This window comes from Athene cunicularia, assembly GCF_003259725.1.
Source record: "Athene cunicularia isolate RWA chromosome Z unlocalized genomic scaffold, athCun1 chrZ_part1, whole genome shotgun sequence".
In the NCBI taxonomy this organism is placed as follows: domain Eukaryota; kingdom Metazoa; phylum Chordata; class Aves; order Strigiformes; family Strigidae; genus Athene; species Athene cunicularia.
In genome coordinates this window covers 33,193,463-33,214,612 of record NW_020799142.1, presented here as the reverse complement: position 1 = coordinate 33,214,612, position 21,150 = coordinate 33,193,463, and the positions used below count along the sequence as shown (strand labels likewise).

Genomic DNA, 21,150 nt, shown 5'->3' with positions numbered 1-21,150 from the left:
TTGCCAGGATTGTACAGTATCATCTGAGATGCTGCTCCTTATAAGCACATGAAGACTCATGTTGAAATGCCAACTCTTGCAATGCTTTTCACTTGTGGAAAGGCTCTGATGGAAGTAACTTTGATTCCACCCAGTAATAACTTGTTTGACCCTTTCTTCATCACATCAGCCCTCTGGTGAGTCCCAGGATAGGAATTGTGGGACTGAGTTGTCCCAGGTTTAGTGTGTAGCAGCTTAACCAGCTAGACTGACTCTTCCCTAAAAGTCCGTGGGTCTCAAAGAGTAGTTGTTACTCTTTGCAAGTATCCTTTGAGCATCAAAGCCAGTTTGATGCTATAATTTTTTAAAAATTTATTTATAATTTTGCATGTATTTATAATAAATTAACTGATTTTGTGGGGTCTGCAAAAGCAGCAGTGTAGTATTCAGGGAAGCTTGCTCTGGGAGTGCTAGAAGCCACAGAACATGGTGATTTGCTAATCTAAGCTAGTGCTGAAAAGATAAAAATATTAGCTTTTGTATAGTTGACCTCATTTCTGTCAACAGACATTGTTTTGAGAACAGCAGTGAAAATTCTCCTTGAAATGAAAGTATCTGCTGTGGTGTGAGTATATTATCTTTAAGTTTGTATTTAAGTGCTGTCTGTACAGGAGAAGTTTAAGTACAGTTTGGATGCAGGAGCCAAGTTATATTTTGGAAACAATAATGGCTTATTGGTGCTGCAGCATGCTCTAAGTTCAAAACCAAAAACCCGTGCTTGGTAAAATATGAAGCCCAAAGTGTGCTTCTAGACTTCGCTTTGAGGGCAGCCTGCTTACTAAAGGTGAAATGGCACTATGTCTTGGCTGCATTCCTCCTAATAAATTAAACGTGCCTAGGAATGTTCCCAGGCACTGTGGCCAACTGGCTTAGGACTGCTTTGTCCATACACTTAAACTCTTAGCTACCAGGGCAGGGTGGCTGCATCTGAACTGCCCAGTGTAAGTGGTGGTTCCCATAGCGTGTAACTCACAGACCTGGGAATTGTGTGGGAGAACGGTAATTGGCATGGCCTTGTGCTGGGGAATGTCCTATCTGCTTTCTAGCATATGTGATCATGTTCCAGGGCCTGGGAATGTTTCCAGACAAGACTTAACTTATAAGTACAGATGTTAGTCCTTGATTCTTCTAGATTCTTTATGGACTAAGGCATAGGAAGACTCTCGATATCACGAGGTGTTTAAGACACTTCAGAAAGGTAGGTTGAGGAGAGAATGCCTCCTATTTATTTTGGGGCAGCAATTCTGTACTACTGAAGAGCCTGTACCTTCTTGTCTGCCTTTTAGATGTGTTCAGAGGTTATTTAAACATGCAGTCACCTTTTTTCCAGCCACTACCTTTCTGGGATGAGTAGGCACATCTGCCCTCAGTTAGGCTATTGCTTGAGTATGAATGAATATACTGTGGCCTTTCATGGGGTGCTGTGTATCAAGTATGCTTTTTATGGTCGTGAGGAATTTCATTCTGATTTGGGGGGGGTGTGAATATTAAGAGACCTAGTTTACTGTCTTGGTGACGTGGGGAGGGGTATAGTATTGCATCTTTTAGCCAGTGGATCTTCTGCATGAGCAGAAGAGTGAAGAGACCACTTTGTTTCTCCAGATGTTTCTTCCAGTGAACAGTAAAAGCTACTATTGAGCTACTTTTTTTGATCACACAGGATGATTTCCTGCAGACTTTTCAGTGTTTGTGGATCATTTGAGTTAGAGTACAGTCCTAGTGTAGATGAACCCGTAAAATGCTGGTATTAATCCCATCTCTAAACAGACAAACGTCTTGAAAGATGGCACATTGTGCAAGCTGTTGAACATCAGTTTTGCTCTAACTGATCACTTTTTCTGTACCTCTTTGCCAGCCTTCCCTCTGTGGTATTCTGAGTTTCATTGCAAGCGGCGTCTCTGTCATCACACAGTCACTTCACGATGCTGTTTGTCTTTCCATAGGTTATGGAATATCCTGTCAGCTTCGATAGTTTCTATATTTATAGAGAGAAGAGGTTAGCAATATAAAATAGTTCTTGTTCATTGTGCTTTGTCAAGGGCTGTGAAATTTTACTTTAGCACACACTGTCTTAAAAGTCTTGTGAAACAGATGTGTGGCATTCATGCTTACACAGTGATGCACCTCACAATTTTGGGAACATGTAATCTCTGTGACAGCATCAGCTTTGGAGCACTGCTTTGTATAAAGGATCCATTGCTCAAAGGTAGTAAGCTGTCAGAGCTGACTGTGTCAATTAACATGCAGCAGGCTTTGTGACTGCTGATTGTTCTTCTGATTTAATGTGCATGATGATATCTCTTTTCAGCAGTAGTGGTGCAGAATTAAGGACACAGTACAGTGCAGGGATGCTCCCTGGTGTCCCACAGGCTGGCTGTGTGTCTTCAGGGCAACTGTTTCAATCCTTGTGCAGCTTCTGGCAGCCCACTGTCCTGGAGCCATTTTTGTAATACGAAAAAGAGATTGCAGGCTGTACCAATGCAGTGATGGTCAGTGTCCCTCTTCAGCCTGCTCTTTCTGGAGAGCATATGCTCCACTTGTTCAGGACAGTTGGCTCTTTTGAAGAGCTGAGTGTATGTCAGAGAATGGGCCTTCGTGTGTGGCTCTCTGCTGCTCTCTGCTAGACAAAAAATCATCTAGTACAAGACTTACTGGTGTTGATAATCAGTAAAATGTTAAAGGCCACATCTTATCTAACTTTTATTTGTGATAAATGTAGGCTGCTGTCCAAAATTACACTCTTGCTCCTCTGTGCTTGTATAGCTCCACAGTGAATAGAAGGACTGATCTGGCTGAAAATTAACACTCAAAACATAAATTTTCAGCTACATATGTTTTGTAGTCAGGTAGCCAGTTTATAGATTTGAGTTGCTGCTCAGTTGCATGGACAGTTCAGCCTCCCTGGGATGGTTTCAGAAATTCGGTGTGTGGGACAGGCAAGAAGAGGGCAAGAACCATTTGCTCACTTCATTGATAGCCCACACTTAGGTTTTATTAAAGTCACCATGAAACTGAGGTGGCTGTCAGCTCAAAAGGTGGTTTTACAGTGCTGTGCTGTGTCTGCTATTATACCTGCCTGACATCTCTTCCCCCTTAAGCACTCAATCCAAACTTGTGAGTATATCAGCTAAGCTTAGTAGTTTAAATTTAATTCACAACACCTATATTTAAAAGGAGGAGTTTGGTGAACTTCGATTCTTTCCTTTTTGTTGCAACTTTTCAGAGGCTGTTAATTCTAAAGGTAATGTGGCAGCCAGTCAAACGTGAGGTTTTGTAATTGGGAAATGAAGATGTCAGTTACTTGTGAACCAAATTCTCTTTGTTTCTGCAGTGTGAAGTCTAGTTGTGTGTTACTTACATAAAATAAACTATCAGTTTTCAGTGGTGACAGAGCAAGTCTGTGACAGAGCTGAGCTTGATTTATGCTTCTGGAAGTCTGCTGCCCATTAACAAGTCCATGATGTTTTCTTGCTTTCCTTAAATCTGCCACTGTTTTTAGTTTGTGTCTGTACTTGAAGGTTTTTTTTTCTTTACTGTTGTGATCTTGTCATTGAATCAATTCGGGAAAGAATTAGTTGTCTTTCCTTTTCTCCTGCTTGATTCAGCAATTAAATTTTGTTATTTTATAGTTGTCTTAATATACTGTAAAACTGTGTTAAACTTTTTGTGTTTTGTACGCAGTGGAAAAGAATATTTAGTTCTTTAATCAAGGAGAGTATAGAAGACAGTGAAAAGTATCAGCTACAATGTGCTTTTCTTCAGAGTGTGAATTTTCCTGTTTTGGGAAAAGCAACAAATTAGTATGTGCATGGAAAATGAGATTAATGCTTAAGTGGTGGTACCTGAAAGTTAGACTCTGATGTTCGGTTTCGGATACACATGGCCTTTGTTTGAAGTCTTAGGGAAGCTTATGTTTAAAAACAAAAACAAAAAACCTAACCCAGAAACTACTCTTTAAAACTTGAATTTTGTGAAGAGCTAGGCTGAGGAAGTTTTGCCTGTTTTAAGGAACATTACAACTGTATTGACTACTTAAAGCGAGAGAACTTGTTCACCTTTTAAAAACATTATCATTTACCTTGAATCACGTGTTCCATTTTGATAGCCTCCTTCATATAGAAAATATAGCATGAGGTGTCAGTTTAAATGCAAGTCTAACAGTGCTCTATCTTCTATGTGAAAGGAAGTATTCTGTACATTTTTTCCATGTTTGACATCATGGTGTTTTGAATAACCATGTTCCATATTCATACCAATTTTTTGTTTTTGTTTTCAATTTATGCACAGCACTTGCTCTGAAATTTGGGGACTGAGTACACCAAACACGATAGATCAGTGGGATACAACAGGCCTTTACAACTTCTCTGAACAAACCAGGTGAATATTCTGCCCTCTCTCGCATCATAGAAATCTTGTGGGAGGGAATGGCTTTGGAGGGTCTGTAATGGGATGCTTTAGATGTAAAGGAGACTAAAATGCTTCCTAGGCCTCTCATGGTACAGCATTTTAAAATATTTGCTTGCCAGTGTAGAAATCCAAGTGTTCTCAGCTGATGTTTTGACCAATGAAATTCTAATTCTGGAATATTGCTTTTTTACGCCAGTGCTATTGAAAGAATGGGAAGACTTGTTAAATGCAAGCTCTAATGTGATTTGGTATTTATATTAACAAAGTTGGGAAACTTAATTCTTTAGACCTAATCTTACAAAGTGTTTAAACTGCTTTGTATGCCACATGTTTTCAGTTAAATCTTGCTAATTGGCTCAGATACGAGCTACTAAAGAATTGTTTGCAAATTCTTCAGTAGTTAATGGTGGGCAAATTCTAAACAGGGTCTTTATTTTTTCATGTCACATTGCTTGATTTGTGTATTGAGGTTTGTCTCCCATCCCATAACAGTCATAAACATCTGCATTTGTGTAAGCATATGCAGTCTGTCTTAAAACTAGCAAAACATTTTCAGCTGGTAGCAAGGCAGATGAAGTCAAGAAGATAAAACTGTAGAGCCCTTACAAGATGTGCATTCATGCTTTTTGCATTACTGTTATACTGCCATGTGGATCACTTGGGCAGCTGACTGCTTATAGGCTTATTTGCAGTCCTGTGGGAATTCTTATGCTTAAAGCCATAAAGCATCCATGCCACAGCAAAGCCTTGAGGTTTAGCAGCGGAAGGGACTATTAAGTGTGTGATTTGATTTTATTTTTTTAAGTGTCTTCTGCATTTAAAAAAAAATTGTATGTAGCAATCATCCTAAATACTTGGTTGGAGGTAAAGTAGCTTTTAATGAACTCTAAATTCACTGGCAGTAATTTGAGCAGCTCAAAAATAAGTTAAGACACTGCTTGATACCATCGTTTTTATCACATTTGAAGCCTTTTAACAAGAGTATGAATGTCACCTCACAGTCTTGATCCACTGAAAATAAAGAAACTACCCATCCTCTGTATGTACACTGTTGCTTGACCGATTAAGAGACAGCATGCAGTCTGTAAATACTTTTCAACATCTTTCCCCTATAGATCTCTCGATGGCCGTCTACAGGTATCTCATCGTAAAGGATTACCACATGTTATTTACTGTCGTTTGTGGCGCTGGCCAGATCTTCACAGTCACCATGAACTTAAAGCAATTGAAAACTGTGAATATGCTTTTAATCTTAAAAAGGATGAAGTATGTGTAAACCCTTACCACTATCAGAGAGTGGAGACACCAGGTAGGAAGACTGCTTCTGACTTTATATAGCAGCATCTGTATGCATTTGTTCAGCGTAATGTTTTAAATTAAAAATAGAGAAAGATTATGCATTCTCTTGCCAGAAGTACAAGATTTTTAGAGATGCAGCTTTTGAGAATACCATCCCCTGGAAATTTTTAATAGTAAAGATGCTGAAGAATCTTTAAAAATGTGTTGGATATCCCTAATAAACACTTCAGTACCACCAGCAGTTTCCAGCTGGCTAAGAATGGTCCAGACTGAAAAGGAGAACAGAAGTGACTTACTTTTGCTAGATTCTTCTAGTAGCAAGCAGTACAATTGCAGTATTAGCAGTACTGAGAATCAGAAAATTTCAAAACACATTAAGAAATTGTTAGATGTTTTAGATTCTTTTTTCCCCTTTTAGCTCACAGAAGCGTGTGTATTTTGAGGGTCTTACTAATGCTTTGAATTTTGCTTTTCCAGTCTTGCCTCCCGTACTAGTGCCACGTCACACTGAGATTCTAACGGAGCTGCCGCCTCTTGATGACTATACCCATTCCATTCCTGAAAACACTAACTTTCCAGCTGGAATTGAACCACAGAGCAATTACATACCAGGTATTTTCTTAACTCCCACCACCAGCAGTACACTTAACATTGTACCACTAGAAGATGGTAATTTCATCCTCCTAAGTGATCACATTAGTTGAAGATGCACCAATGAATTAAATCTAGTTGATTCCAAGTATTAATTATATGGAAATACGTGAACACTGTTTGCAGAACATGGTCCTGTGTGAAACCACATTGCTGTGGTTTCACAGTAGCTTACTTGGCTCTGGTAGCTTATTTAAGATTCACAATGCTAATGAGTACAAAGGAGACCTTCACCTTATGCTTTAAGCCTATTTTACAAACATATAGGGGTTGCCAAATGCTGTGTGTTGGAGACTGAGTAGTAAACTGCTGCTCAGTCTCACCATGTGTAGTACGTGGAGAAAACTTTTTAAGTTGCAAAACAGTGACTTAAAAAGTAGCTTGATCTGTAGTTCACAATCAGTCAAGGTCTGCTTTGTGTATTTGGTACTGTTGTGTGCATACTGGTCTGTCTTTTTAGTATGAAGGAATAACCTAACAATATTGAACTCTTAAAGAATTCCTCCTCCCCCTTTTTGCCCCGTCCCCACCCCAAAACCAGTACTAAGCGTAATCTGCCACAGTTCACCCAAAAGCCTGTACCCTTATTGAAACATAAAATCAGTGACCTTTGTTTCCTGCCCCAGCTTCCTGTTTCCTGTCTCTTCAGGAAGTTGCCTGGAGTATAGAACCAAGCGAAGCTGAAGTTTTCTCATAAATGTTTAATGCAACTGTGTTACAAACAAACTGAAAATTCAGATCTGGACTCTGGAAGAGTAAGATGACTGCCTTCAAACTCAAATATGTGCAATGTACAGATTGTTTCTACATGTCTTAAAAGAGGATGTTGCTTGTGTTTTCTTTAAATGTATCCAGGAATTGAAATGGCACCAAAAAAAATTCAGATAATTTGATCTCTTTTGTTTAATTTATGCCACATTTGTGGGCACCTAGGGACAGCAGAACTTTAAAGAGCAATTTAATGTGCTAGAAGTTGGTGTTGCTTTCTTAACTTGTATATACTTCTTTGACTCAATCTGAGGGCTTGTGATAGCATTTGCAAACAACTTACAGCAAAGCCACCATTTGAAAATCCAGTGTTAGGGAAATGTGCTGAAGCAACTAGGTAGTTATTTGCAGGAAGTCTGTTCAAGGCAGTTGTGGGTATTCACATGATCTTCAAGTGTTTATGCAGCTAACCACACCTTGCTACCTCCTCTTTGTCACTGACATCCTCCTGTTGTCTTTATATCATGGCATCTTACTTTATTTGACCTTGCTAACTTAATATTTAATACTTAGTTAGGTTCTGGTAAGTCTTGTGTGTCCTGACAGCCTGCTTCAGAGAACCGTTTTCTCTAGTGGTAGGCCAGACTAACAACTCTACTAGTTTTGCACCACAACACTGTCTCAGTACTTGGTCTACGGAGAGGTGGGTTTCACCTACAGCTGGGAACATGGCAGTCGTGGAGGTGCAGGGTGGCCTTTGGGGCTTTATATTCCCTTTCAGGTTACGCATGCACTGAGCTGCAGTGTCCAGACTTGTGGCAGCATTCAGCTCTGTGAGGAATTTTTAATGCTGCACTTGAGCGTTTATTTCCAGCCAGGGTGGTGGTGTTCAACCTCTGACCCTTAAACAGTATTAATAGGTAGTACTAGGTTGAGGAAATCTCTGTTCAGACAGGCTAGATAGGAAGAATAATCTGTGCCGAAGTGCCTAGATTAGCAACTGGAAACAGGAGGCCTGGGTTGGATTGGAAATGGTTACCGACCTTTTACCATGGCTGTGGGCTTAACTATAATGAATGATTTGGAGATGGGTGGAGTCCACTTTATCACAATGAATTCTATAAAAATGTTCAAAATGAGTATGATTTTTGTCATTATGCTTCTTGCTAGTAAAGATTCCCCTTAATCTTTCTTCTAAATTCTCACTTGAATTTTTGTCGTACCAGTATTTAGCACAATAGTTTTACAGAATGAACCAAAGCTATAATTATTTCGGTTCATTTTTATTTAATCAACTGACTTCATCTAGTTTCCTCTTGCTGACTTCCTTCTGATCTTACTATATTGCTGTAAATCTCAGACACGATATTTGATATAATTTTATTCTAATTCTTAAGCAAAAGGCTTTATCTTTATATTTCTGCTGTTAGGTAATAATATAATTAAATATGTTTAATCCCTCAGATGTCTCAAAGACAATTTTAAAGTGATTGTAGAGATAGTTACCTTCAAACACTCTCACTAAAGAAACCCGGGTTTTGCCTTTAATATATAGGAAAAGACATTTGCCCAGTTCAAAGAAAATTATTTCCTGAAAGGCAGTTGGTTAACTCATTATCTGGATTGCAAAGTACATCTTGATTGGAGAAAAGGAACAACCATGCTCTCCTGGGTTTTGAAGATATTTCTGTGGAATTAGACACAGTTTCTAGTATCAGAATGCTTCAGTCTTGAGTTCACTTCAGTCTGTGAAACTCCATCTTTAAAGAAAGCCAGTTAAAAGAATAGATGATCATTTTAGTGGAGCTTGGGTGTAATAATAATGATAATAAAACTTGTGCAGTGTAACTAGTTAGATAATGTAGTTATCATTAATGAGTGAAATCAACTGTTGAGTATTGAAGAAAAATGGATTTGGGGATTGAACTGAAAGGTGACCTTTAAATCTAGCAATTTCTATAAAGCGTGGGAGGGTATCTGATCTGGTGGTTATACTGCATAAAGACAACTTTTTTTTTTTTGTAGAAGTCACCAGATGGTTTTTTCATTTGTAATTCTACTAAATGTGAAAGCTGTTGATCACAATTGCAAAATTGTTACTCATTGTAGTGAAAGTATCTTGTCTTAAATAGCACAAACAAGGATTAGCTGTTAATTATATAACATATTGGAGCAATTGACTGGCGTACAAGAGATGATACATTTTACATAGACAATAAGGCAGGTAATGGGTTGGAAGCCCTACTGGAAGGAAAAAGGGACAGCAAAATTAAATTCTAATTCAGTGTTCAGGTATCATATGGAGCTCATGAAGACTTGACAAAACCCCTAAATGCTAAATCTTACAAATTTCTCTAGTTATTGAATCAATAGGTGGATATTTTTTTTTTGACAGAAACACCACCTCCAGGATATATCAGTGAAGATGGAGAAACAAGTGACCAGCAGTTGAACCAAAGCATGGATACAGGTAAAACTTCTGTTTTTTCACTACTTTGAAGACTTAGGATTACTGGTTGTGATCCCTCTGCATTAGCACATGAATTCAGCCCAAATAGTGATGGCAGTAGCACTCTGTACAACCTGGTGGTTTCTGTTTAAAATATCACTTTCACTCTTTTGTGAAGAAAATAATTTTCCACTAGGGGAATGCTTTTAAAACATTCTGTGCCATATTAAGTACATTTCATTTGTTTTGTAACAAAAACATACAGGTCTTAAGTCTTCATCAGAAAGACTTAAAATAGATTTTAATAGCTGACTGGTTTCGATTTACCCCTAACTTTTTACCTTCTGGAAACAGGTTCATTGAAGCAGAATATCTGTTGGCCTAAACAAGTTACAGAAATGCTGCATTTTGAGAACCAATCTCTGAACTCTTGACAACCTTGTCACTTCTGCCATGTTTCAAATGAATTCTTATATGGAAGGCTCTATTGAAAAAAACAGTAGAAACATTAAGCATTTGTGCCTTTGTATGAAAGGGTTTCTGGATAATCTGGTTGGCTTTAGGCTTGGACAAAGCACAGTTAATGTTCTGTATAAGAACCTCCTGCTATGTGCTGGCAGAATTGTGTCTGTGTTTGGTTAGGTAATGTTAGCAACCTTTTCCCCGTTAATTGGAATCAACTGCGCTTGTTTCTGTAAGAACTGCAATATTTTCCCACTATGTGACAATAGACACCTTAATTAAAAAAGCCTGACATCAGCAATCCTTGTAAGAATGTTTCTGTGTAAAACCTCTCTGTATTTTGCCTACTAGTGCACAAATAGAGCTGGAGAGTTCATGATTTTCTGAGTGTTTTTGTTCCTCCTTCCAGGAAAGAATAGTTTCCTCAAATGAGGAAATCCAGCTTGTTCTTTTCTAGAGATAAATCCTCTCCTTTGAGAATAGAGAGGTAATATCTTTCTTGTCTCGTCCACTTTTTCTTAGCTTTTTTTCACTGAATTTGGGAAGAAGTCGCTACCTTCTCACTGGAGAGGTGCATAAATAGTTACATTCACAGAGTGTGCATGAAGTGAGAGCTCTGCCAAATACAATGCTAAGATGTTAATCGAGTCTTTACAAGGAGGGGTAGGTTCCCATGAGTCTGGAAAATTAAATGTAATCTTAATTCTGAATAAGCATGTGACATGCTGGAAAACTGGTTGTAGGATTTCTGAGGTTTCTTGTTCCAAAGAATTTTAATGTGAAACTATTATCTAGATAGTGGTCATACCTATCCATCTGAAATAGCAAGAATCATTTGCTCTGAAACAATCTTTATTGCTTCAACAGGATCTCCAGCAGAGCTGTCTCCTAGTACTCTCTCCCCTGTTAATCATAGCTTGGGTAAGCTGAAAATACTTTTAATTGTTTCTCTGTGTGTGATGACTCTTCTTTATAGATATAATTAAAAATGAAAATGTACTTTATAAAAGTAAGAGCTGTATTAGGAGAAGACTATTGGGTTGGCTTCCTGACGATAAACATAATAGGGCTGGGTTTATAACTTGTTAACCAGTACTCTAATTCTGTAACTGTTGAGCTTCTAGCAAAGAGAAAAAATAATATGGTTGTGTGTGCAGGAACAGCATTTATAAAATAAATAGTTTAAAGGACAGAACACCTATCCATAGTGCTGCCCAGACTTGCTGTCTCCCTTGTATGTGTTCTGTTGCTCTTCTCATGTACTGTTTCATGACTGTGTGACCACAGCACAGTCGTTGCTCACACATATAGTTGCCCACCTGCTTTGATCAGGTGCCACCACTGTGTGTCTATAAATGCCTCAAGAAAATCAGATTCCCTTGGGTTTGTTTAAGGAACGGTGACAGGATGTGACAGGAAAATGCTGTTCAGAACGCTGAGTAAGTAATTAGGGTAGGTAAAATGGGGAAGCAGCACAGGAAAGGCTGAAGATGCACAGGGAGAATACTGAGCCCTGGTAGGGGAGAGTAAAAGGAGCTTAGAGCTGTAAATAGACAGTATAAGATCTAGTGTAATATGAGGGAACATCATTTTCATATTAATAGTTTTTTCCTTTGTGTGGTTCAGTGTTTGATAGTTTAATCTTTTCTTTAATGGTGCCAAAACGTTTGCAAATTACAGAAAGGCAACAGAAATGTCTCAACGTCTGGCACTCACAGCAACACTAGCTTAATGATTTTGCTGAGCAAAATGCAAGTACTGAACTACGACAGTTGTGGTCAAATTAGATCACTTCTTCCCCTCCTCCTTCCCTGGTGTGGAATATTGAATTCCATTCTGTTTACCGGGGTGGGTGAAAATGACAGCAAGGAAAACACAATTTGAGTAGTTTGAGGAGACTACCGCTGTCATTTCCAGAAGGGCTGAATAACAGGGCAGATAAATTTCTTTTCAGTCTCAAATTCTGTGTTAAGCTTATCTTTTAAAATTTTTTTTAGACTTGCAACCAGTTACTTACTCGGAGCCTGCATTTTGGTGTTCAATAGCATATTATGAATTGAATCAAAGAGTGGGAGAAACCTTCCATGCATCACAGCCTTCCCTGACCGTAGATGGCTTTACAGATCCATCAAATTCAGAACGATTTTGTCTAGGTCTGCTTTCCAATGTAAACAGAAATGCTACAGTGGAAATGACGAGGCGGCACATAGGTAAAAATCTTTGATCTTTTGACTATTTAATTTCATTTTAGCCATTAAATTATCTGGAATGACCCAGGTAGGATGGGCAGATCTGTGCGTTGGGTTCCTTTCACCCTTGTGCAGCCAGCCATTGAACTTCTCTTGAGGCTTGCAAGGGAGAGCTTGGTCTCCTGCCAAGTACAGAAGTGGAAAGGCACAGAGGTCACCACTTCTGAAATCAGGGAGAAATGTAGCAGCTTCTGCTTCCACAGCCAGTTGCAGTTGGGAAGAGAGGTAGCAATGGCTGGAGCTGAAAGGAGCTGCCTTTGCTCAGTCAGTAGCCACTAAGTCGGTGGCAGCAGCAGTCACACAGCTGCCAGCTGAGCGTGGCACAGGAGGAAGCCACTCTGCTCTGTGGGACTTTTGTTGATCACGTTGCTGTTCTCTGCCTTCTGGAAAAAGATGATGCACCAAAGCATCCTGAGGGGCAGGTTTTTGGGTTTTGATCTCCTTGTTGGACAACTCTGACCTGGGTAGTGTTTATATTCAGAGTTGCTTATAATTTAAATTTAAGCTTTAATTACAAAATATTAACATGTTGCTTAGTTTATTCTAATTTATAAAATATGGAATGGACATTGGTAGTACTTCTTGAATTCTGAAATGGGAAAAGCTGCCATTAATAACACACTGCTTTGACATGACTAGGATTTTCTTTGTAATGGTCAGTAAAAGATATTGTTTTCCACAGTGCGGCATCTTGCCTTTAAGTTCTTCGTTAAACTACTTCCTTTTTTTTTTCCTTTTATTTTTCCCTGGATTTTTTTATTTACCAACGTTTACAAGATTTTTCTTTGGGTTTACGTTTAGTAAAAAAGTTCAACCTCTTTAGTAGAACCTGCTGACTCCCTGTATGCCAAATCCAAATGCATATCTAATAAAATTTTAGATGTTCAGGAACCCAGGCTGTACCTGTGCTGACTGATCAAAATGGTCAATGATGAAGAAAAGGAAAAATGTGAGGAGCTCTCACATTTTTTTTTTTATAGGGCAGCTCGCATTTTGTTTGAAAAATAGTTTTTAAAAAAAAGGGGGAAGAGAAACTATGAAAGGATGTGTTAATTATAAATAGTTTTCTTTGTGAGATCAATTGTACATTAGTTATCTTCTGCTAGAAATAACCCATACAGATTATTTTCCACTTGGAGAACAAGAATCAACAATTTGAAAGTGAACAATAGGATTTCTTAGGGGTATTTTTTTGTAATAGGGCTAAATGAAGTCCTGTTGTTTTTGTCATAGTACAGGGAAGGGGTATGCAGTGGTTTGTGAAATAGTGTGGGTGCATGTAAGCAGAGAGTGTCAAAGGGGAATACATGTGTTTTCCTTTTTTGCCATAGTGGCCTGTGCCACTTCACATACAACATTTTAATATTAGCACAAGTTTTAATTCTATTGGATCTAATAGTTTTATTTCAGTTTTGGTATTTAAGTGAAAAAGTTACTTGGTAATGAGTACTGCTTCCTAACTTGGATTTGGTTAAAAGCCATTACATGGCTAGAAAATTCTTTCTCACCCTTGCCCAAAGATTATTCTGCTTCTCCTTCAAATATTGTGTGTTTGTGGATGAAAAATGCAAGTTAATTGTGTTTTTGCTCCTGCTACAGCTGTCAGCCCAGCAGTGTGGTCCTGTAGATAATTCAAGATGCAAACCTGTTCCTGTTGTAAAGAAAAACCTTGGTTGTTAATCTGCTCAGGTCATACCATAACTAGAGTTCCTTTGGATTTTGCTACAGGGAGGGGAGTACGTCTCTATTACATTGGTGGAGAAGTTTTTGCTGAGTGCCTAAGTGATAGTGCGATTTTTGTTCAGAGCCCCAACTGTAATCAAAGATATGGCTGGCATCCTGCAACCGTGTGCAAAATTCCACCAGGTTAGTAGCCTACCAAAGGTCTCACGTAAAATTATCCATTGAATGTATTCATTGGATGACATTTGTTTTCCTGTTGATAGTTTCTTTGTAGTTTTGGGCTTCTGTGTAGCAAACACAAGTATTCAGTGATGGTACCCTTTTGACTCATTTATTTATAGGATGCAATCTGAAAATCTTTAATAACCAAGAATTTGCTGCTCTTCTGGCTCAATCTGTGAATCAGGGTTTTGAAGCCGTTTATCAACTTACTAGAATGTGTACCATAAGAATGAGTTTTGTTAAAGGATGGGGAGCTGAATACAGGTAAGAAAAAGCCCCTTTGCTTTTAAAGTTAATAATTTTTCTTCTTTCACTACTACGCTATTTTTGCCTGGCTTGAAAGCCATACGTACAGGCTTCTTACTGTTATTGTAGATATGCTGTCTCTGAGTTGAACCCATATTTTCCTTTCTCCCCCTCAGCTATGGAGCACCTAAGTCATAAAGACCATTAAGCTGATTTTAGTATTGCATTGAAGTCAGCTCTTGAGCAAGGGATGTTGTCAAAGTTCCGTTTCCTCACTCAGTCCTGCTTCCTTGCTTATTGTGGTGAAACCACTGACAATATCTACAAGTTTCACAGTTTGTGCTGTGGAGGGATTATTTGTTAGATGTACAGTCAGTCTGGTCTCTGCCATGTTCTATAGGGTGTATAATGAGTTAGTTAGGTTGTGGTGCGGGATGCTGTTCATAGTACCCGACAGAAAGAATTGGAATCACTTGGAGTGTATTCTGCAGAAGAAAACAGCTGGAGAACATCTAAGAGATGGCAAATATTTTGGAAGTTGTAGTGGAAAAAACTTTGCATGAGTAAAATGGCTGTGTTTATGTAGTAAAACTGCTAAAAACAGTTTTTTGAGTGGAAAAAAACAGTCTATTATTTGCTATTGAATAGATTCCAATTGTATTCTCTATTAGCACAGACTAAGAGCTATAATTGAGGACAGTGCCTGCTTTTAATGTAGTGTGGGAATTTGGGAAGAAAAGGAATTGACTTCTAACTGAGCAGTATTAAAGATATCATTATTTCGGAGAGCTAGAGATGTGGTTTTAAACAAATCCCTTAAACCTCTCTAGAAATTGTCCAAGGAAAGAAAGAAGTCTGACATATCAGTACGGTATTGCAGCACAGAATCTTTTTTTTAATCCATACAATTTCTGAAGATGAATAATGACATGTAGATTCCACTGTGAATCCTGGGGTTTTGATTCCTTTATCTGCTCTTGAAATATATAAATGTAAATAGCAGTGTCAGTACGTGGGGGAGGCTTCTCTGCTAAATGAAGCCAATTTTGTAAAAGCCTAATTAGATGAAATGAGAAATTTGAGTAGTGGAATAAATTGGTACCTCTTTGTTAACAAGAGGTACACAAGAAGGAATCTGGCTCAGGTTTAAAGAATTGTTGGATTTGGCTCAAAAGGAGTATGTATACACTTACGCATAATTAAATACAACATTCAAATCGGAATAGAAGAAAGGCTTAATCAGTCAGATTATATGGAGTCATCTTGAAGTGAGTGAGTGTAAGTACCGAGTTAAAACAGTGGGGAGGATTTTGGTAAAGTTATTTCTAAGGAGGGAGAATGTTGGTTGTTAGTAGTCTATAAACGGTTCAGAGATCATAGGGTTGAAAAAGCTCCAGTGGAAACACTGCCAGAACGGCACAGAAACTGACATAATGCTGAACTAGTTTCTTTGCGTTTCTGTTTAAGATGGTGCTAATAACTTATTGCAGAAAACTTTTAAGTTATGCTGCAGTCACAGTTAAAGCAAGAAGAGGTTACTCCTGCAAACACAACCTTGAATTTTAATGAGTGTAGTCTGAATTGTCAAAGTAGACCAGGAAGCACTGTAAATCCATCATTCTTGTTAAAACTTCCATGCTTGGTTGTTATGTCAAAAACCTTTCTCATAGAATGGGTTTTGGCAAAGCCAAAGCATTACTTACATTTTAGGCATGTGGCATATGTGAATAAATGTGCAGGTATGGCAAGGTGGTAGATTTTATAAGCTTAGTAGACAAAATAGCTTATAGCTTTTTGCTTGATACATGTTGTATTGAAGATGATGGCTCAGCTCAGCAGACTAATGTTCACGTTAGCACAGGAACTATCCAGGTCTAGGATCATCTTCTGAAGAAAGTTAAGTAGAGAGAAGTACAGAAGAGACTTAGTGATACATGAATGGGAAATCTATGGCTAAATGAGGCTGAGTTTTACCTTCAAGATGGCTGCTAAGTGCCTATTGCTATTCTATCAACTTTTGTCAGTGTAGTGCAAAGCCAGGGTTGTTGAACAGAACCAGTTGTAACATTTTGAGGAAGTATGTTGTGGAACACATTGTAGGGGACTTGACAGCAGTGGAATAATGAACTTCCTTCTTTCAGAGAGGATTCAAGACTAAATGGAATTGTATTTCCTGTGGTTTAGATTGTTCTTCTATTGGATCACTTTGTTTTGGCATAGGCATTTGGGGCTAAGATAACAATGCTTTTTAGAGTGCTGAGAGAGCACAGACGCCAGCCGCTTTCTTCTCCTAGAAAATGTGAAACCACAGACAACTTCTGAAATCCATCCTCTCACTGGCTTAATCTTTCTGCCTTTTCAGTTCCTCAGTTTATATAAACAGATTTCCTTAAAGCAAAGGATTGCAGTGCTGACAGTAAAAATTAAGGGGCTGGGTTTGTGCCTGAGTAATCTGCTGCCTTTGAATCTTAATGCCTCCTTACTTTGACTTTGGGATAGCTAGAATTACTAGGAAAAACTGGCTTAGCAACAGTAGTCTTGCCAGTCTAGTTTGGGAAGACTCCCATGCCTGGAGTAGGTACAGTGAAGTAGCAGGATTTTCTCAGGCAAAGTATGTTCAATACTGATTTCTTTACTTTGGAGATGAGAAGGAAGATTTTTGAGTAACACGTCTCTGAACAAGGTTATATGGGAGAGTGAAGGAAGTTTCTGTAGTTGTCAGTCCTTCAGCTTTACTGAGGCTTTCTATATGGTGTTTAGTTAAGGGCTTCTATTGTGGAAAATTATAGGCAAGTTTATGTAGAAAACAAGGGAAACACACTTTTTACTTGAATTGTTTGTGTGAGGATGTTACAGTACAAAACATGTAGAAGTGTAAGATTACAGGAAATCAGAGATCGTTTGGTCTTCCTTTGAGATAGCATCAGTTGGCACAGTATAACTGCACGCTGTGTTTTGACATAGTGTTTCTGACAACATCTAACAGTTTCCTTATACATTTATCTTGTCAATTGCTCCAAAAACCCAGACCTTAGGATTACAGTAATAATACTGTGCTGCTTGGCCATGCTGACAGTGCAGAGCCAAGTGCTTCTACTCTGTATCTCTCAGTAGTTATCTACAAAATTCAAACCCAGCTATTCATGCAGACCCTTTGAAGGTTAAGATACAGCTGCCACACAGCAAGCACCATGTTGGTTGGACAATCTTCAGTTTTGAATTTCATTTTAGAGGTAAGGTTTTTTGGTGTGGCACTTGAAGCAGATGCTGCAGTTCTTATCTTATTCTCCAGAGCAGAATATTCTCAATGTATTACGATAAGCATGTAATTATTGATGTGTCTTACAGATGTGGGGTGTTTTGGGTGTTTCATTTGTTTGGGTTTTTTCTTCAGTGTCTGAACAAAGCTTAGTGACAGTTATGGTAATGGTTGCAGGTTTTTATCTTTATATGGATGGAAACATATTTGATCATATGATGGAGAACTTTATGGCAGCCAAAGCTGATTTCTGACTTTCTTATTCTTTATTTTCTAGGCGGCAGACAGTAACAAGCACTCCTTGCTGGATTGAACTTCATCTGAATGGACCTCTACAGTGGTTGGACAAAGTATTGACTCAGATGGGCTCCCCTTCAGTACGCTGCTCCAGCATGTCATAAAACTCCTTCCTCCATTACCAGTGGGCTAAATATCAAGTCCAATCAACAGACTTAAGATAACAGCTCGTCTGTCGTAGTATTTGTGTGTGGTCCCCATGAACTGTTTACTATCCAAAAAGGTTTTTAAAAAAAAAAAAAAAAAAAAGAAAAACAGCACTTGAGGTCTCATCAATTAAAGCACCTTGTGGATTCTGTTTCCTATACTCTGATTCTAGATGAAAATTTAGTGTATAGAAATGCCTTCTTCAGAAAGAAGAAGGGACAGTTCTAAAGACTCTTAATGGTGTTTTTATTGGGTATATAATTGAGTGTCCTAATGGTTTATCAATAACATGAGTAGCTAAGTATATGTACAGGTAATGTATAATGATCTCAAATATCACAGTATTGTGCTGTTCTACATTTTAGTTCCCATAAATAGTCATTTGTTTTCTGATTGGGGCAAATCTCTCATAAAATTCCAAGACTCCTTTATTCTTTTATATTTTTTTTATATAAGCAGGTTTTCGAGTTGTCCTAAACATAAAAAGCAGACTTTCCTTGTAGAAAAGCTTACCTTTTTGCTGCCTTCTTAAAGAAAAAGAAAATCCCTCCATTGGAAGGGAAAGAAATGTCCTAAGATTCATCTGTGAAATCTTAAGACACTTTATATGCTTAATGGGGCCTAAAATGAATTCATATTATAAATTCCAGGTATCCATCACACTAGGAGTCTACTTTTCCCTACCCATCTGAGTTGATGCATCTGTTGCCAGCAATATTGCTGGCACAGATATAATTAGTGATGTTTTTGTACCTTGAATCATGGAACACAGTAGCTTTTCTCATAGAATTAGAATTTACTGTAACATTGGATACTGCATTAAGTATGCAAGGTTATTGGCTTACCTCTTGCATCTGTATTTTTTCATTAAACAGATGTCACTAAAAATCATGGGTTTTAGCTTCTGGAGCCAAATACCTTGAAAAATCTATTCCCAGGGTAAACTAGACTCTTTCGTATAGGTTTTAAATAGATGCAGCTTCTTAACATATTTCAGTAACAATTTAAATTTCTGATCTGAGTGGCTTTGTATAGCTTACTTACATACCAGATCATACGCATTCATTATGTCATAACGGGCCTTGTTATTAAAAGTAGTTGCTTCTGCAAAACCTCTAGGATAGTGGTTGCTGAGGTATGACCAGCGAAGGAGGACTTCTAGGTTCTTCGTGACAGTGCATGTTATTGTGAACCCTTGGACACTACAGCTGCACCATATTAAAAATATTCTGAAATATATTCTACAAATAAGTCTGGGTTGGGGAAGGGTTGGGAAACTGTATAGAAGGGTTATTCTGACTTGAAAAATATACATCTTACTAACAATCTTGTGATCTAGCTGTCTGTCATTCTTTTGTTATTGTGGCAGTAGCAGGATTGCCTTTGTCTGTTTTTTCCCATTGTTTCATCCATTACACTAGTACTGTACTTTGTAAGTACAGCTAGTGATAACTTAGCTTTGAGAATAAAATGTGGCCAGTGTTACAGCTTTTAATCAGTTGAATGAATTGATGATAGTGATGGATATTTTTATGCCGTAACGACTAGGGCATAGAAGCAATACCAAAAATCAAGCCTTGGAAAAGTGAGCCGGACACCTTTAAAAAAATTGGCAAAGCAGTTACCAGTTTGTGCTAGTTTTACCAGTAGACTAATGTATTGGTAGAACTTGTGAACCTAAGAAATAAGCTTCATGCGTGTTGCATTTGCCTAATATGTGAATACACTAATAAAAGTTTTAATTCTCATGATGGTTGTTCTTTTTTATTAATCGCTGCATGTGTTTTCTGTGGAAGGTTAGGAATCATTCTAATCCACCCAAATGAATGGCACAAGTGTCCTGCGTGTTGTGGCTGGAAAGGTGCGGTTAGATGTTAAAACTGCTTCTTATACACCTACGGTGGAGGTTCTGGATCCGTGTGCGTTCAGTGATACGGAGTTTATTAAAGCAGGTGTTTTTTTTGTTGTGTTTTTTTTTTTTCTACCACAATCAAATTGCATCCTACTAGCTCTGATGTTTACTTTCACCTGCCAAACAGTCAGATAAGAACAACTTGTCTGGGTGAAAGATTCTGTTGCATTTATGGGCAGGTTGCAACTTGAATCAGTTGGGTGACCTAATTCTGTAGTGTCCTTACTGTGGATTTCTACATGTGTTCTTTCACTATGGCTATATTATCTTCTTGACCTTGAACATGGTAATAACCTTGACTGCCCTTTTTTTGGTGTGTGCTTTCAGTCCTTTTCACACAAGGACACTGAAGACATTATCTGTGGACCTGAGGTGCTGCCAGTGTGCGAGGCCATCAGTCTGTATAACTCACTATTTTGACTTCTGTTAGTACCTCTGAAATATTCTCGACTGACATTACTGTTTCAGCCACAGCTTAGTGGAATAAGGGAGCTTATTGCCTTCAAAATGTTTGCTTGCCTGTATTTCATTTAAGTGCCTTTGGCAGTTCTTGAGTAACTTTAACCTACTCCTGTTTCTTAATCCAGTGCCCTTCTGACTTATCCCACTGTTCTGCTCTTCCTCAAATCTGACCAGTGACTGCTCAAAGCATCGTAATGTAGAATGCCTGTGGTACTTAAGGAATGTGACTTCATCCCTCTGCTGTTCTGACAGTCAGAGTACCGATATCCAGAGTACAAATGTAAAGTAAATTATTGTTTTCAGTTAGGCCATTCTGTTCAGTAAAATACTTACCTCCATTTGAGTACCCCCTGCTTGGTACTTTGAGTAGCCAGCTGCTTATCTGTATCATGAAACTGGAAGAACTCTGCATATAACTGTTGATTTAAGTTTGGATTGGGATTCCATGTGCCTGGGTTCTGATCTCCCTCATCACTAGCCCTGACTGAGGTTGATTTTCATAATACTGCCAAAGCCAAGTAATCAAAAACCAGGTAGTTGATGTAAACACCCAAGCCTATAAATTATTTTTTGAATTGCCTTTTAGCAGCTTGGATGCCCTGAGCTGACATTTCGGAACCCTTCCCCCTCCAAAGAAACAACAGTGACATTTAGCAGT

The 21,150-nt window shown here is 38.3% G+C and overlaps 1 protein-coding gene across 4 annotated transcripts in view; it reads left to right on the top strand.

Annotated features, from left to right (window-relative positions):
* The window catches only part of SMAD2 (SMAD family member 2), a 40,124-nt gene extending 20,258 nt beyond the window's left edge, over window positions 1–19,866 (top strand). For 2 of the 4 annotated variants that reach the window (XM_026865555.1, XM_026865557.1), the window contains exons 2-10: window positions 4,327–4,416; window positions 5,562–5,755; window positions 6,223–6,357; window positions 9,500–9,574; window positions 10,883–10,936; window positions 12,013–12,225; window positions 13,993–14,130; window positions 14,289–14,433; window positions 17,952–19,866. In XM_026865555.1, the coding sequence (XP_026721356.1) occupies window positions 4,327–4,416; window positions 5,562–5,755; window positions 6,223–6,357; window positions 9,500–9,574; window positions 10,883–10,936; window positions 12,013–12,225; window positions 13,993–14,130; window positions 14,289–14,433; window positions 17,952–18,075 (1,168 nt within the window). In that variant the 3' untranslated portion in view covers window positions 18,076–19,866. The remainder of the gene's footprint in view (window positions 1–4,326; window positions 4,417–5,561; window positions 5,756–6,222; window positions 6,358–9,499; window positions 9,575–10,882; window positions 10,937–12,012; window positions 12,226–13,992; window positions 14,131–14,288; window positions 14,434–17,951) is intronic. The other 2 variants (XM_026865556.1, XM_026865558.1) reach the window with 2 other exon arrangements.
* Window positions 19,867–21,150: the final 1,284 nt, after the last annotated feature.